This window comes from Muntiacus reevesi, chromosome 17 (assembly GCF_963930625.1).
Source record: "Muntiacus reevesi chromosome 17, mMunRee1.1, whole genome shotgun sequence".
NCBI lineage: Eukaryota > Metazoa > Chordata > Mammalia > Artiodactyla > Cervidae > Muntiacus > Muntiacus reevesi.
Window position 1 is genome coordinate 25418988 of NC_089265.1, and position 15666 is coordinate 25434653.

At 35.3% G+C, this 15666-nt stretch overlaps 1 protein-coding gene across 4 annotated transcripts in view; it reads right to left on the reverse strand.

Moving 5' to 3' along the window:
- The window catches only part of CNTLN (centlein), a 428538-nt gene that overhangs the window by 30914 nt on the left and 381958 nt on the right, over window positions 1-15666 (reverse strand). For all 4 annotated transcript variants that reach the window (XM_065908220.1, XM_065908218.1, XM_065908219.1 and 1 more), the window contains 4 exons: window positions 12175-12272; window positions 10337-10463; window positions 7577-7714; window positions 5492-5677 (listed from right to left, as the gene is read on the reverse strand). In XM_065908220.1, the coding sequence (XP_065764292.1) occupies window positions 5492-5677; window positions 7577-7714; window positions 10337-10463; window positions 12175-12272 (549 nt within the window). The remainder of the gene's footprint in view (window positions 1-5491; window positions 5678-7576; window positions 7715-10336; window positions 10464-12174; window positions 12273-15666) is intronic.

The following is a 15666-nucleotide window of genomic DNA, read 5'->3' on the forward strand; positions in this document are numbered from 1 at the left end:
GTGGAGAACTCTGGGGTTCACAGGAGCTCCCTTGCTGGGAAAGGAAGAATGAGGTGAGCAACCAACTTCCCCAGTTTGTCACATCACAGCATGGAAGATCACTTCAGCTCCACCCTACTCAGAGACTGAAAAGTCAAGACATATAGGGACAGGCTGGAACAACAGAGAGCAGTTGGGGCTCCCAATATCAGCCACACAGCAGGGGCAGCTGTGGTTCACGGTAACCAGCTCTGTGGAGGATCCCAGCAGATTTCACCACTGAAGAAACCAACGCCTAGGATGGCTGTCATGGACCCCCTGCAGATTTCACCACTGTACTTCCCCCCACAGGTTTCCACCTTCACAAATGCCACCTGACTGTCCCTCCCTGGCCCTAACCGGACCCTGCAATCTACACCGGAAGCCAGCTTAGCCTTTGCACCTGCACAAGTGCAAGATGCCAGCCTAGACCCCTGCAGTGATAGATAGATGGGCATGCATTTGGAGCTAACCTCTTCAATTGTGGACCTCTTGCCAGTGGTCTGCCGCTGGCCTCTAATGATCTGGGAGTCCCTGTGGTGAGGCTGCATGTCAACCGCCAAGGCCCCCACGGCTGTGTGTGGGCCCAGACCTGGCCCTGTCTCCTCTCACTGGCTTGCACTGCTGGGTTCAGCTGTAGTGAGCCTCTCCACCTGAGCACCTGTACACCATCACCCAACTCCTGTCACTGGCCTCCACTGTTATGTGGGACCATTAAGCAAAAAAAAACAAACAAACAAAACTCAAAACAATCTAACTTTGTAATTCAATGAACTAGCAAAAGAACAAAGTAAACCCAAAGTTAGTAGAGGAAGGTGATAATGAAGAGCAGAGTGGGAATAAATAGAGACAAAAAGAACAGAAAAGATCAGTGAGACTAAGAGTGAGTTTTTAAAAGAGACAAATGAAATGGATAAATTTCTATCTACACTTACCAAGAAAAAGAGAGTACTCAAATTAAGAAAATTAATCTAGAGGGGTGGGATGGGGAGGAAGATGGGAGGAAGGTTCAAAAGGGAGGGGATATATGTATACCTATGGCTGATTCATGTTGAGGTTTGACAGAAAACAACAAAATTCTGTAAAGCAATTACTCCATTAAAAAAATAAATTTTAAAAAAGAAAATTAGAAACGAAAGAGAAGATATTACAACTGACATTACAGAAATACAAAGAATCATGAAACGATACTATGAACAATTATATGCCAACAAAATGGACAACCTAGAAGAAATGGATAAATTCCTAAAATATACTATTTACCAAGACTGAATCACAAAGTAACAGAAAATTTGAACAGATCAATGAGTAAGGAGATTGAATCAGCAATCAAACACTTTCCAATAAAGAAAAGCCCATGACCTGATGGATTCACTGGTGAATTCTACCTAAGACAAACTAAAGTCAATTCTTCTAAAGCTCTTCCAAAGAATGTAAAAGGAAAGAACACTTTCAAACTCATTTTAAGAGATCAGCATTAACCTGATACCAAAGACAGATAAGGACACTACAAGAAAAGAAACCTATAGGCCAATACCCCTGATGAATATAAATGTAAAACCTCTGAACAAAATACTAACAAACTGAATTTAACAACACATTAAAAGAACCCCACACACCATGGTCAAGTGGGATTTATCCCTGGAATGCAAGAATAAGTCAACATACACAAATCAATAAATGTAAATATACTACATTAAAAGAATGAAGATAAAAATCATACAATCATCTCAATAAATGCAGAAAAAGTACTGGACAAAATTTAACATTCTTTCATGATAAACTCCCCACAAACTGGGTATAGAAGGAACATACTGTACATAACAAAAGCCATATAATACAAAACCAAACTAACATCACACTCAACAATGAAAAGCTGAAAGCTTTCCATCCAATATCAGAAACAAGAGAAAGGTGACCACCCTCACCACTCCTATTCAACACAGAACTGGAAGTCTTAGCTGGAGCAATTAGGCAGTAAAAAGAAATAAAAAGCATCCAAATCAGAAAGAAAGAAAGAAGTAACAAGGTCTCTCTTTGTTTATGACATGATCTTTTATCTAGAAAATCCTAAGAATTCCATCAAAAAAAGCTGTTAAAATTAATGAACAAATTCAGTAAAGTTGTAGCATACAAAGTCACAGATAAAATTTAATTTGTTGTGTCTCTATACACTAACAATAAAATGTGAAAAAGGAATAAAACAATCTCACTTACAGTAGCATCCAACAATAAAATTTTAGGGATAAATTTAACTAAAGAAGTGGAAGATCTATACACTCAAAACTCTAAGATATTGATGAAAGAAACTAAAGAAGACATAAATAAATGATATCCTGTGCTTACTGATTGAAAGAGTGAATATTCTTAAAATGTTCATTCTACCCAAAGACATCGAGAGGTTCAATAAGACTTCTATCAAAGTTCCAATGCCATTTTTTCAGAAAAATAGAAAAAAAATCCCCTAAATTTGGATGAAACTACAAAAGACTGACTAGCCAAAGCAATCCTAGGAAAGTGTCAAGCTGGAGGCATCATACTTCCTAACTTTAAGTTATATATAACTCATACAACTTGATAACAAAAACCAAAACATTCAATTTAGAAATGGAAATAGAATCTGAACAAATATTTTTCCGAAGAATACATACAATGGCCAGCAAGTTCATGAGAAGATACTCAACCTTACTGATCATCAGAGAAATGCAAATCAACACCACAAGGTATCAGCTCACACCTGTTGGAATGGCTATTATCAAATAGATGAGAGAGAACAAATGCTGGCAAGATGTTGAGACAAGGGAAACATTGTGCACTGTGGGTCAGACTAAATTGGTACAGCCACCACAGAAAACAGTGTAGAGGTTCCTCGGAAAATTAAAAGTAACAACTACCAGCAATGCAATTTCTGAGTATATACTGAAAGGAAATAAAAACAGAATCTCAAAGAGATACACGCACTCTCATGGTCACTGCAGCACTATTTGCACTAATCAAGACATGAAAACAACTTGTGTCCATCACTATATTAATGAGTAAGGAAAATGTAGTAAATATACGTGTATGTGGGTTTAATCACACACACACACACAATGGAATATGATGACTGAGCCATAAAAAGAAGGAAATCCAGACATTTCTGACAATATGGATAGCCCCTGAGAGTACTATGCTAAGTGAAATAAATCAGACAGAAAAGTACAAATACTGGATGATATCGCTTATATATATGGAATTTTAAAAAGGCAAACTCAGAAATAGAGAGTAGAAAAGTGGTTGCCAGGGGCTGAGGGGAGGAGGAAATGAAATGTTGGTCAAATGGTACAAACTTCCAATCATAAGAAGAATAAGTTCCAGGGACTTAATGTATAACATAGTGATTACAGTTAACAATACTCAGTTGTATACTTGGAATTTGCTATGACTAGATTTTAAATGTCCTTCCTATAACAATAACAATAAAGTGGCAATTATGTGAGGTTAAGGATGTGTTAACTAACTTATTGTAGTAAACTTTTCATAATATATACATGTATCAAGTCATCATATTGTAAAACTTAATCTTATAAAATGTTATATATCATATCTAATAAAGTTGAAAAAAGAATAGAAAAATCATAATTAAGAGTAGATCAGTATCAAAGTGTTAACAACTGTACACATTAAAAATAAAATTATAATGCTTTACAAATATTCTTACTAAAGAATCAAGAAATGTATATGCCCTAATCATCTTACTAAATCTTAACAAGCAATTACATATTGATAATTAAATGATTTAAGCTTCCAGGTAAATGTTGTTCTTTGGCTGGTATTTATTTATCAGCTAACAAAAGCCACCGAGAAGATGGAATTGACCATATGATTCTCACATATAAGCACGCTAACAAGCCTATTATCAGGCCTCAATCAAACTGAGCAAATACTTCTAGAAATTTCCCTTGTGTGTTTTATTCAGTTATTAGGAGAATTCAAAGCCTCAGCTCTGCCACATACATCCAGCCCAGATGCTCAAAGCACTTGATTTTACTCCAGGGTAAAATTCTGCATTCAAGACTAGATCTAGAACAGATGGCCACCCCACCTCTGCCATAATCTGGTTGTGCCCTATGCATAAAGGAAAAAAAAACTAAAGGGAACTCAGATTCCACAGCAGGGCCAGAACAAACATTATTACTATTAATACTACTAATAATATTTATTAAGTACTTTTGTGTATCTGATACCCTATTAAGTTCTGCACAGAATGAGTCCCATTGATCATAATGTTCCATGTAGGAACTATGTACATTCTTTAACTATGCTCATTAGGAGTGTGCATAGCTCTTGCCTTCACAGAGGTTTCAATCAGAGCAGTGAATATGTGTCCAGTACTATTCTTGAAGCAGATATAAAGTCAATTTCTCAAGAATTTAGCGAGTTCTATTATGTGCCAGTTGTTTTGGTTGTTTTGTTGCTAAGTCGTGTCTGACTCTTTGTGACCAGCGAGCTGTAGCCCACCAGGCCCCAGTCCTGTTTCCATGGGATTTCCCAGACAGAATACTGGAGGGGGTTGCCATTTCCTTCTCCAGGGGATCATCCTGACTCAGGGGTCAAATTCACATCTCCCACAAAGGAGATGGCGTAACGGCAACAGATCTGTTTGCTAGCTACAATACAAGGCAGAATAAAAGGCACTAAATAGGGGTGTAAACAACTCATGGGGGCATTAAAAAGAGTGGAGCAATCCCCAGGTTCCCAGGCCTCAGTGCCTTGTTATCCCTGAAACCAAACTGATCCTCCATTTTCCCAGAATAGTTAAGGGGGGAATACTGACTGACCACGTGGAGGCAGAAGTACAGACCAGAGATCTAAACACTCCTTATAAAGACTTTCAAACAAAACCTGTATTCTCCCTTTCCCCACCACCCTTGGCTTTGGTGGTTCCTTATATAGCCAATGCCTAAGCCTTTCTGGGATTCTTCAGCAGTCAGATAACTTCTAGATGATACACCTTTGTAGATACTTTCTAGTTTGTCTTCCTTTTGGCCTGCCAGGTCATTTACCATTCCTTTACCCATTCCACGCCTGATATATTATGGGGCTGGGGTGCAATGTCTCTTAACGTCAATGATCATGGACCAAGCTTCTGGTTGTTTTTGCTTGGATGATTTTTAAAAGGAAGTGGCATGGAAATAACTCAATTCTTTGGTCTTAAAATCTGTCTTGCTTATGTGATTACCACAGTTTCATAACTAAATTGACACTGGAAAAAGAATATTAAAAACAGAGGGGACATTTTTAAACTCAAGCTATGAAAATGAATCTTTCATAGAGAAAATTTGAATAGTATGGTGGGTAGGGTACGGGAAGATGCTTTGTGGTTTGGGAAAGCAGAAAGGAACTTCAAGAACACCCCAGATCATCTGAAATAGGCCACTGCCCACTGTGCCTGAAGTAAAGCACCAGGTAATAAAGTGCAAAGAATTCAAACCTTCACAAATACGGTGAACTCTTCTACTTTCTCACTGGCTAGTAGCAGTTTCTTCTGTGCACCTTCTAGGGCCTGCTCACTTTGCATTGCTAATCCTTGAAGATGCTTAGATGCTGCTGTTTCAATCTCTGCCATGGCAGATTCAGTCTCGTTTACTTTTGATAGGAGGAAATTAAGCTTGAGATCCTGCAAAAGACCAGTAAGCACACAATAAAAATATATTTCTTAAACAGATTTGGAAGTTAGAGGTGTAAGATAAAGAAAGGGTTTTATTACTCTCTTTATATCTTGTATTTATTTTCATTTGAGTAACAGTTTATTTTCAGTGACTATCATGAGCACATATCACATATTTATCACTGAAATAAATTTATTCTTTTAAAAATTATAAATCATTACAAAGACATGGAAGGGATTTTGGACTAAAAGATTTCCTGTATCAAATGGAAGTATTTAATTAGTTTATAAGTTTAGGTGGACCTAAAACTTTATCAGTTCAGTTCAGTCGCTCAGTTGTGTCTGACTCTTTGCAACCCCATGAATCACAGCACGCCAAGCCCCGCTGTCCATCACCAACTCCCGGAGTTTACTCAAACTCAAGTTCATCGAGTCGGTGATGCCATCCAGCCATCTCCTCTGTTGTCCCCTTCTCCTCCTGACCCCAATCCCTCCCAGCATCAGGGTCTTTTCCAATGAGTCAACTCTTCGCGTGAGGTGGCCGAAGTATTAGAGTTTCAGCATCAGTCATTCCAATGAACACCCAGGACTGATCTCCTTTAGGATGGACTGGTTGGATCTCCTTGCAGTCCAAGGGACTCGCAAGAGTCTTCTCCAACACCACAGTTCAAAAGCATCAATTCTTCAGCGCGCAACTTTCTTCACAGTCCAACTCTCACATCCATACACGACCACTGGAAAAACCATAGCCTTGACTAGACAGACCTTTGTTAGCAAAGGAATGTCTCTGCTTTTTAATATGCTGTCTAGGTTGGTCACAACTTTCCTTCCAGGGAGTAAGTGTCTTTTAATTTCATGGCTGCAGTCACCATCTGCAGTGATTTTGGAGCCCAGAAAAATAAAGTCAGCTACTGTTTCCCCATTTATCTGCCATGAAGTGATGGGACCAGAGGCCATGATCTTAGTTTTCTGAATGTTGAGCTTTAAGCCAACTTTTTCACTCTCCTCTTTCACTTTCATCAAGAGGCACTTTAGTTTTTCTTCACTTTCTCCCATAAGGGTGGTGTCATCTGCATATCTGAGGTTATTGAGATTTCTCCTGGCAATCTTGATTCCAGCTTGTGCTTCATCCAGCCCAGCATTTCTCATGATGCACTCTGCATATAAGTTAAATAAGCAGGGTGACAATATACAACCTTGACGTACTCCTTTTCCTATTTGGAACCAGTTTATTGTTCCATGTCCAGTTCTAACTGTTGCTTCCTGAACTGTATACAGGTTTCTCAAGAGGCAGGTCTCAATAGCCAGACCAGTGGTCTCGTATTTCCATCTCCTTCAGAATTTTCCACAGTTTATTGTGATCCACACAGTCAAAGGCTTTGGCATAGTCAATAAAGCAGAAATAGATGTTTTTCTGGAACTCTCTTGCTTTTTCGATGATCTAGCAGATGTTGGCAATCTGATCTCTTGTTCCTCTGCCTTTTCTAAAACCAGCTTGAACATCTGGAAGTTCTTGATTCACGTATTGCTGAAGCCTGGCTTGGAGAATTTTGAGTATTACTTTACTAGGGTGTGAGATGAGTGCAATTGTGTGGTAGTTTGAGCATTCTTTGGTATTGCCTTTCTTTGGGATTGGAATGAAAACTTTATATCAACTTATATAAATACCAGTTCTTAACACAGTTTTATTATAAATTATCAAGATAAACAAAATCTGTTTCTCTAATACAGCATGACGTTTAATAGTAAATAAATTCTTAGTGTTTTATGTAGAGATATAAATGTTCTTTGAAGTTATCTGAAACATTTAAGTAACTCATAGTAGTTTTGGGGAGAAAAAAACAACAACTTTAAAAATAAAAAAGAGATTGTTACTCCATCTCTAAGCTAAAGTGTCCTAAATCATACCTTTTTCTCTAACTCCTCTTTAGTTTGCTGATACATCTCTTCATACTGAGACTTCTCTTTTACAGCAACACTAAGTCTTTGCTTTAGTGAATCAATTGATACTTTCTTGTTGGAACACTCCTCAGTTAATGTCCTCACCTACAATAAATGCACAAGGTAGAGATGTATGGAGAGAGTGACATGGAAACTTACATCACCATATGTAAAATAGACAGCCAATGGGAATTTGCTGAATGGCTCAGGAAACTCAAACAGGGGCTCTGTATCAACCTAGAGGGGTGGGATGGGGAGAGAGATGGGAGGGAGGTTCAGGAGGGAGGGGAAATATGTATCCCTATGGCTGATTCATGTTGAGGTTGAAGTTTGACAGAAAACAACAAAATTCTGTAAAGCAATTATCCTTCAAATAAAAAAATAAATAAAAATTTTAAAAAGGCACAAAGGTAAATATTATTGGCAAAGGCAGTTTAGTTCTATACTGTATTTGTTTTAACAGAAACCAAATGAATGCATGAATAAGTCATTTCATTCATTTTCTCATAAAGGATATCAAATTCAAGTGTAAGATTTGTGTAACTCACACAGCACTGTGAGTACTAACCATACTGAAGTCAGTAGTGAGCGAGACCAACAATACTTAAGTCAGAAACAACACCCAAAAACTGTGCAAAAAAGCATGAATATTGCTATGTGTAGACTCCTACCTAATAATACAAGATTATTTTTAACTACGTTTCCTTTAATTACTCACCTGAACTTCCTTAAGCAAGAGATGGTTGGTTTTGATTCTTTAATAAGCCAAGTCATAGAAAACTTTAATTTGTATTCTCCAATATAACATGTACTTTTTAGGATAAAATTAAATAAGTAATACAACATATTTATTGTGCATTTCAAAGAATAGCAGAAGACTCCAAAGGAGACATACCAATAGCTAATAAATATATGAAAAGATTCTCAACATGACTCATTATTAGAGAAATGTAAATCAAAACTACAACTACAATGAGATATCACCTCACACTGGTCAGAATGGCCATCATCAAAAACTTCAGAAACAGTAAGTGCTGGAGAGGGTGTGGAGAAAAGGGAACCCTCTTTCACTGTCGTTGGGAATATAAATTGATACAGTCACTATGGAAGACAGTATGGAGAGTCCTTAAAAGACTAGGAATAAACTACCATATGACCCAGCAATACCACTTCTAGGCACACACACTGAGGAAACCAAAACTGAAAAAGATCCATATACCCCAGTGTTTATTGCAGCACTATTTACAATAGCTAGGATACAGAAGCAGCCTAGATGCCCATGACAGATGAACAGATAAATAAGCTGCGGTAATGTATACAGTGGAATACTACTCAGCCATAAAAAGAAATGCATTTGAGCCAGTTATAATAATGTGGATGAACCTAAAGCCCATTATACAGAGAGACGTTAAGTGAGAAACAGAAAAACAAATAGTATATTAACATATGTATATGAAATCTAGAAAGATGGTATTGATGAACCTATCTGCAGGGCAGCAGTGGAGATGCAGACATGGAGAACAGACTTATGACATGGCCAGGAGGAGGAAGGAGAGAGTGGGATGAATGGAGACGGTTGCATGGAAGCATATACAGTACTATCTGTAAAACAGATAGCCAGTGGGAATTTGCTCTATGACTCAGGAAACTCAAACTGGGGCTCTGTAACAACCTAGGGGGCGGGAAAGGGTGGGAGCTGGGAGGGAGGTTCAAAAGGGAGTGGACATATGTACACCTATGGCTAATTCATGTTAAGGCATGGCAGAAACCAAACCAATACTGTAAAGCAATTATCCTTTAAGTAAAAATAAATACATATTTTTAAAAAATGCTAAAAAATAGAAGAAAACATTTTTTCAGTTTAATACTATTAAAGATAAATGACTTCTTATACAAACATTGTATACTTCAAATGATTATTGAAGTTAAAATGAACAAAATTTAAAAGATAGCATTGAAAAAACCTATATGAAGTAATTATAATTTGTGTAGGTATGTGGAGGAGAAAGAGAAAGAAAATCTGTACGCATGTTCTTGCTCATGTAAAATTTTCTCTCTTCCATTTGAGCATTACTTACATTTTTATCTCCAACAAGGAAAATAAGGGAGATGTTCTCTCAGGAGTGGATGACATTTTGTGAATGCCAAAGCACAAGCTGCTTTATGATTTGTGTAAATAGCAGCTTTTAAAAATTTTTAAACAAAAACTATCTCTTAGTCAGCAAACTGCTGATTTTACTTTGGGGTCAGATAGCGTACAACTATTTTAAATATAACTCTTTTCTTAAGTACACTAAAACGTGTACAAGGAAATACTTTAAAACAATTGTGGTGAGTACACTTTTTGAAGAACTGATAGTTATTAGCATATTTTTTCATTTAAAACACATGCTTAATTCTATCATTATAATTAGCAGTTTTAAAGAAAATGCTGAATATAATTTTGAATCTCAAAAATATTAAAGATTTTTAAAAATTAAACAGAACTTCTCATGGTATATTTACAATATAAAAAGAATGAATGGTTATACTATGCATGAGATTTTGCCTTGAATTTTAAAACAAAAAATGTACTTTCAGAGCAAATGATGTAATTATGTAACAACACAGGTATATTTTATGAATATTTACTACACGTTTTGTTAAGATTGAATATTGAAGTTAAGAAAGTAAATACAAAGGGAAGTGATCTTTTTTCCTAGTGTCAGTAAACATAAAAATTGATACCTTTTTTTCAAGATTTTCTAACATTTCATTAATACTCTCATTACTTTCCAAATTTACTTTCTGTCGAAATTTCAAGTCCTCTATCAAATGTCTTTTCATGGTTATATCTCTCTCCATTCGAGACATCCTTGAAAGGGAAAAAAAGGCATTTTATCAAGAGTGATAGAAAATATTTCAATAGTGATAATATCTTACATATTATCCAATATTACACCCACTGTAAATTTTTAAATGCTACCTGATTAATTGCAAATTAATAAAATAATTGCTTGGGATAAAATACTGCTGTTAGTATTTTGAGTAAAATATTAAAATCTGTAATCCAGCTGTGATTTGGTAAATGCAGTATTTTATATAAACATATGCATTAAAAAGAAGAACTGATAAAGCTTAATAAAATTTTTTGAAAACTTAAAATTATTATATTTATATTACACTCATGCTTCCAAGAAAAATACAAGTAACATTTAGAGATTATCAAAATCATAACACTGATTGTTTCTGGTAAGAAACAATTCTATACTTTAATAAAGAAGTATAAAATTTGATAATATCATATAAAGACACTGAAGTGATTTATAATATCATATAAAGACATATCAGTGATCGAACTGATGTATCAGTTTAGCTTAAGGTGATAATGCTAAGTATAAAATGATAAATGTAATAACCACTATTACTATTATAATAAGAACAACAATAACTAACATTTAATGAATGTTTACTATGTACCAGTCACTGTTATAAGTGCTTTACATGTATTTCAGTTCTAAGAACTTTATGAGTTAATTCTATTAACTTGAGATCCAGAGCTGGCAGGTAAATAAGACAGGATTCAAAGAATGTTATCTAAAGTCCTCATTGGTAAACAGTACGACTAACTCAATCTATCAATAAGCTTCAAGATATTCTGCTTAAAAAGAATTAACCAATTTTCTTATCTAACAGTTTTATCTACTAAAGTGAAAGTGAATTTGCTCAGTCCTGTCCCGCTCTTTGGGACCCCAAGGAGTGTAGCCCAACCAGGCTCCTCTGTCCCTGGGGATTTTCCAAGCAAGAATACTGGAGTGGGTTGCCATTTCCCTTTCCAAGGGATTTTCCCGACCCAAGGAATGAACCCGGGTCTGCAAAGCACCGGATCCCACACTGCAGGCCGATGCTTTACCATTTAAGCCACCAGGGAAATTCCTTATCTACTAGGATCACTTTTAAGTAAGTGATCTCTAATTATGAATGACTAGACTTCTTTCTACACACATCACTTCTAAGCTCTAGATATCTATAAAACATACAGAAAGGAAACAATTTTGATTCTGTGAGATAGAACATTTTAAACTCTTTTTTTAGTATAAATACACAAAGTACAATATTTCATAATTCTTCAGTTATTTTAAATACAAACAAAACTTCCCTTTTTTCCATCTTTGCTTTACAAGCTTAGGTAATAACTTCAATATAAATCAATATATATACATATGTATATATGGACATATTTTTATATACATATTTTTAGTCAAATAATTCCTACATTCTAAAGTTTTCTGTTCAAAGTGTTTAGGCCATTAACTGATATTTATTCAAAATTAAAATGTTTAAGAAGGAAAATCTAACCTTAAACATTTTTACCACTCTAATTAATAAAAGTAGTAACTATTTTGCCATCAACTATGCTATATGTTAATATTCTTTAAACTTTCATCTTATTTAGGTTCAAACATAAACTAAGAAAGGAAAACAATTTTAACATGTTGGTATTGTTTCTTGGGGTGAAGTGTTTAATAGAGTTAATTGCCACTAGGTGGCACCAAATACAATGGATAAAAATATAAAGCACCTACTTTTCATGCATTTCCTTTATGTGTTCTTCTTTTGCTAGGAGTTCAAATTTCAGAGACTTCAAGTTTGATGATTGTTTAGTGAGTTCATTAGTTGCATTCTAGATTAAAAATACATATAAATTTAAATATACCTTGCAATCTTGTTCTAAGGCAGCAATTAATATAAATGCCATTCTCATGAAGAGTAATAAAAATGCAAAAATTATGGTTATAATTAAAATGAACGCTTAAACACTTGAAAATGTTTCATTTTGTATGTTCTAATAGAAATATCCGGAGAAGACAATGGCAACCCACTACAGTACTCTTGCCTGGAAAATCCCATGGACGAAATATCAGGGCACACTAAAATTTTTATATAACATGTCAAAAATCATAGAAGAACACACTCATATAATAATTGCAAAGATATTGAAAAAATATATTTACAGGAAATATAGATTTTGCAAAATTTAAATGTTTATTACTAAGTATTTGTATGGTTTAATAAGATCACTTAAGGCTAATTCCAGGTTTACTAATAATCAGACTAAATATAGTCACAAATACTTAGCTGCACCTCCCACCAAGAGGATGGAATGGAGTGCATCTCCCAACCCTCTTAATCTGATCTGGGCTGTGATTTGCTTTGACAGAAAATATCTGGCATAAATGACATTGTGCAAATATCAGATTCAGGCTTTAAATTGTTGTAGCTTGCACCTTTGCCCTCTTGTAATGCTGCTCTGGGATTACCTACCAACAAATACAGAGAAAAGGCCATTTGGAAGAATACTGAAGTACCCCAGATGAAGCCAATAGACCAATCGTCAGCCTGTGAGTGAGGCTCTCTTGGAACTTCCAGTCCAGGTAAATCCTTGGTTTAGAAGAATGCAGGTGTGTGAGGGGACCCAGCAAACAGCTCAGAAGAATTACCTAGTGAACCCACTGGATCATAAATTGCTATTGTTTTATGCTGCTACACTTTAGGATAATTTGTTAGATAATAATAAATAACTGATAGAGAATCTCATGAATACTGAATACTTTCTTCCTTGAACCTATATTGTTGCTGTTTAGTTGCTAAGTCCTGTTCAACTCTCTTTGTGATTCCATGAGCTGTGACTAGCCCACCCAGGCTCCTCTGTCCATGGGATTTCCCAGGCAAGAATACTGGGGTGCGTTGCCATTCTCTTCTCCAGGGGATCTTCCTGACCCGGGGATCAAACCCGTGTCTCCTGCATTGGCAGGTGGATTCTTTACCACTGAGCAACCCGGGAAGTATTTATATATAATTATTAGTTTTTCAAACCAGAAGAGCATTGTGGAATTTGTCTGCACAGCTTAGGGGCCAGAGGCAGTAACTAGAGTGCCAGGGATCCCTAGCTTTCAATTTTGACTCAAGTTCCAGGAAAACATGTACCCTAAGATATTATTTAGTGGTTTGATATTTTGGATTTTTACCTATAAGATAGTGCTGACAGATATCTATTCATGTGATAAATTTTAAAAGTATTAAACTAATGTAAATATAATAAAAATAATAACCTAATCTTAAATTCTTTCTGGAATGACCATTCATTTAGAAATAATAATTCAAGATTACATTAACCAATGAAAGTGAAAGTGAACGTCACTCAGTTGTGTCTGCTTTTTGTGATCCCATGGACTATACAGTCTATGGAATTCTCCAGGCCAGAATACTAGAGTGTGTAGACCATTCCCTTCTTCAAGAAATCTTCCCAACCCAGGGACTGAACCCAGGTCTCCCACATTGCAGGCAGATTATCTTTACCAGCTGAGCCACCAGGGAAGCTCCCACATTAAGCAATAGTGATACTTTAATATAATTATATTGTTATAAATACTATCACTACATTAATTGGTATATTACTATGTCTAATTTATTACTACTGTATCATTATATAGTGACGCCTTTAAAATACATCATGATATAAATGGCTACTCAGCCTTGCTCTGAATGGTCCCAGGCTGCTGTTTTTCTAGTTTTGTATTTTGACCTTAGAATTTTTATATTTTCTTTATCTGTCAATCTGTTGATCATAATTTCTTTCTTCCCTCAATATTTCTGCCTACAAACAATCATCCTGTCCCTTAGTATGCATACTCTAATTTGCTGCCTTTGAGGTGTTTTCTGATGAGAAGGTAAACAAATAAACTCGTTACAGCTGTATTTAAAATAAAAAACAATAGGTAGTAAATGAAGAGTGAAAATATCTTCAACAGAAATAAACTAAGTAGATCTTAAGATAACTGATTCTTTTATGTTTTTTAATTTATGCTTGTTATTTTAGGTGGCTGAAAAATGCAATAATTCTGACTTCTGGATAATTGAGGGATTATAGAATTATAATAAATAAAACAATGCCAGCTTGACAGATACTTTTGTCAGACTCCAAATCTCACAGATATTTTAATCCACAGAAATCCTTTTGAAGTGGGTACAAAGTTGTCCCTGCTTTAGACCTCTGGAAAAGCTAAGTAATTTCCTCAGTCAGGTCCCACAAGAAGTTACTGGATGAAAAATGATCGAAACCTAGGTCCCCTGACCCTTTTCCATTTCCTACAACATAATATTTATCTGCAGCTACAAAATCTGGAGTAAAAGACATATTTCAAAGATGCCATAATGGTAATAATCTATCCTGGTTAGAGTTTATCTGTTTACGTTTATTAAATTCTTCTTAAAATTTCTGAATAAAAGCATGGACTCTGGAGACCTATTGACTGAGTTCTAATCTCAGCTCTGCCTCTTTAGTAGCTTTGTTACCTTGAACAATTAACTTACTCAGTTTTCTTAACTATCAAATAGATATAATAATAGAACTTCTCTCATAGGCTTGAAACAAGTAATGAGTTAACATTTTTAAAGACTTAGAACTAGACTGACAATAGATTATATATAAAGTAAAAGTAGTTTAAAAACTATTATTCTTCGTTATTACTGCAAAGCTGGAAGAGAACACAGTATATGTCAAAAGTATGCTTTCAACAATTAAGTGGTCAAAAAAATTACAAATATTAATTAGTGTACTAGTCAATCCAGATTGCATAAAAAGCTATGGATTAAATAGAAATAACCAATGTATATATCATTGACTGGAAGGCAGTTTTATGTCACTACGTATCTTATTATCTATCTATATAAAGTTGAGTTCCTTGAGAAAATGTGTCCAATGTGCATAAAAACGAAGCTACAGAAAATGCACATGAGCCCTCTAATTTCTGAGTGAACCATGTACATCTCAGAGGTACACCTAAGAATTTACATAGAAAAGTTTAAATTCATTGGATAAAACAAAACAGATGGATGTAGATCTTTAAGAGATTCAAATCTAACCAGGTTTTTGTTTTTTTTTTAAATAGGCATAAAAAACATTAAGTAGAAAATACTCTATTTCTTGGAAAATCATGTTAGCAATTTGATACCTGTTATGGGCTGAATTGTGTCCTGGCAAAATTCATATGCTAAAGTCCTAACCTTCCCCTACA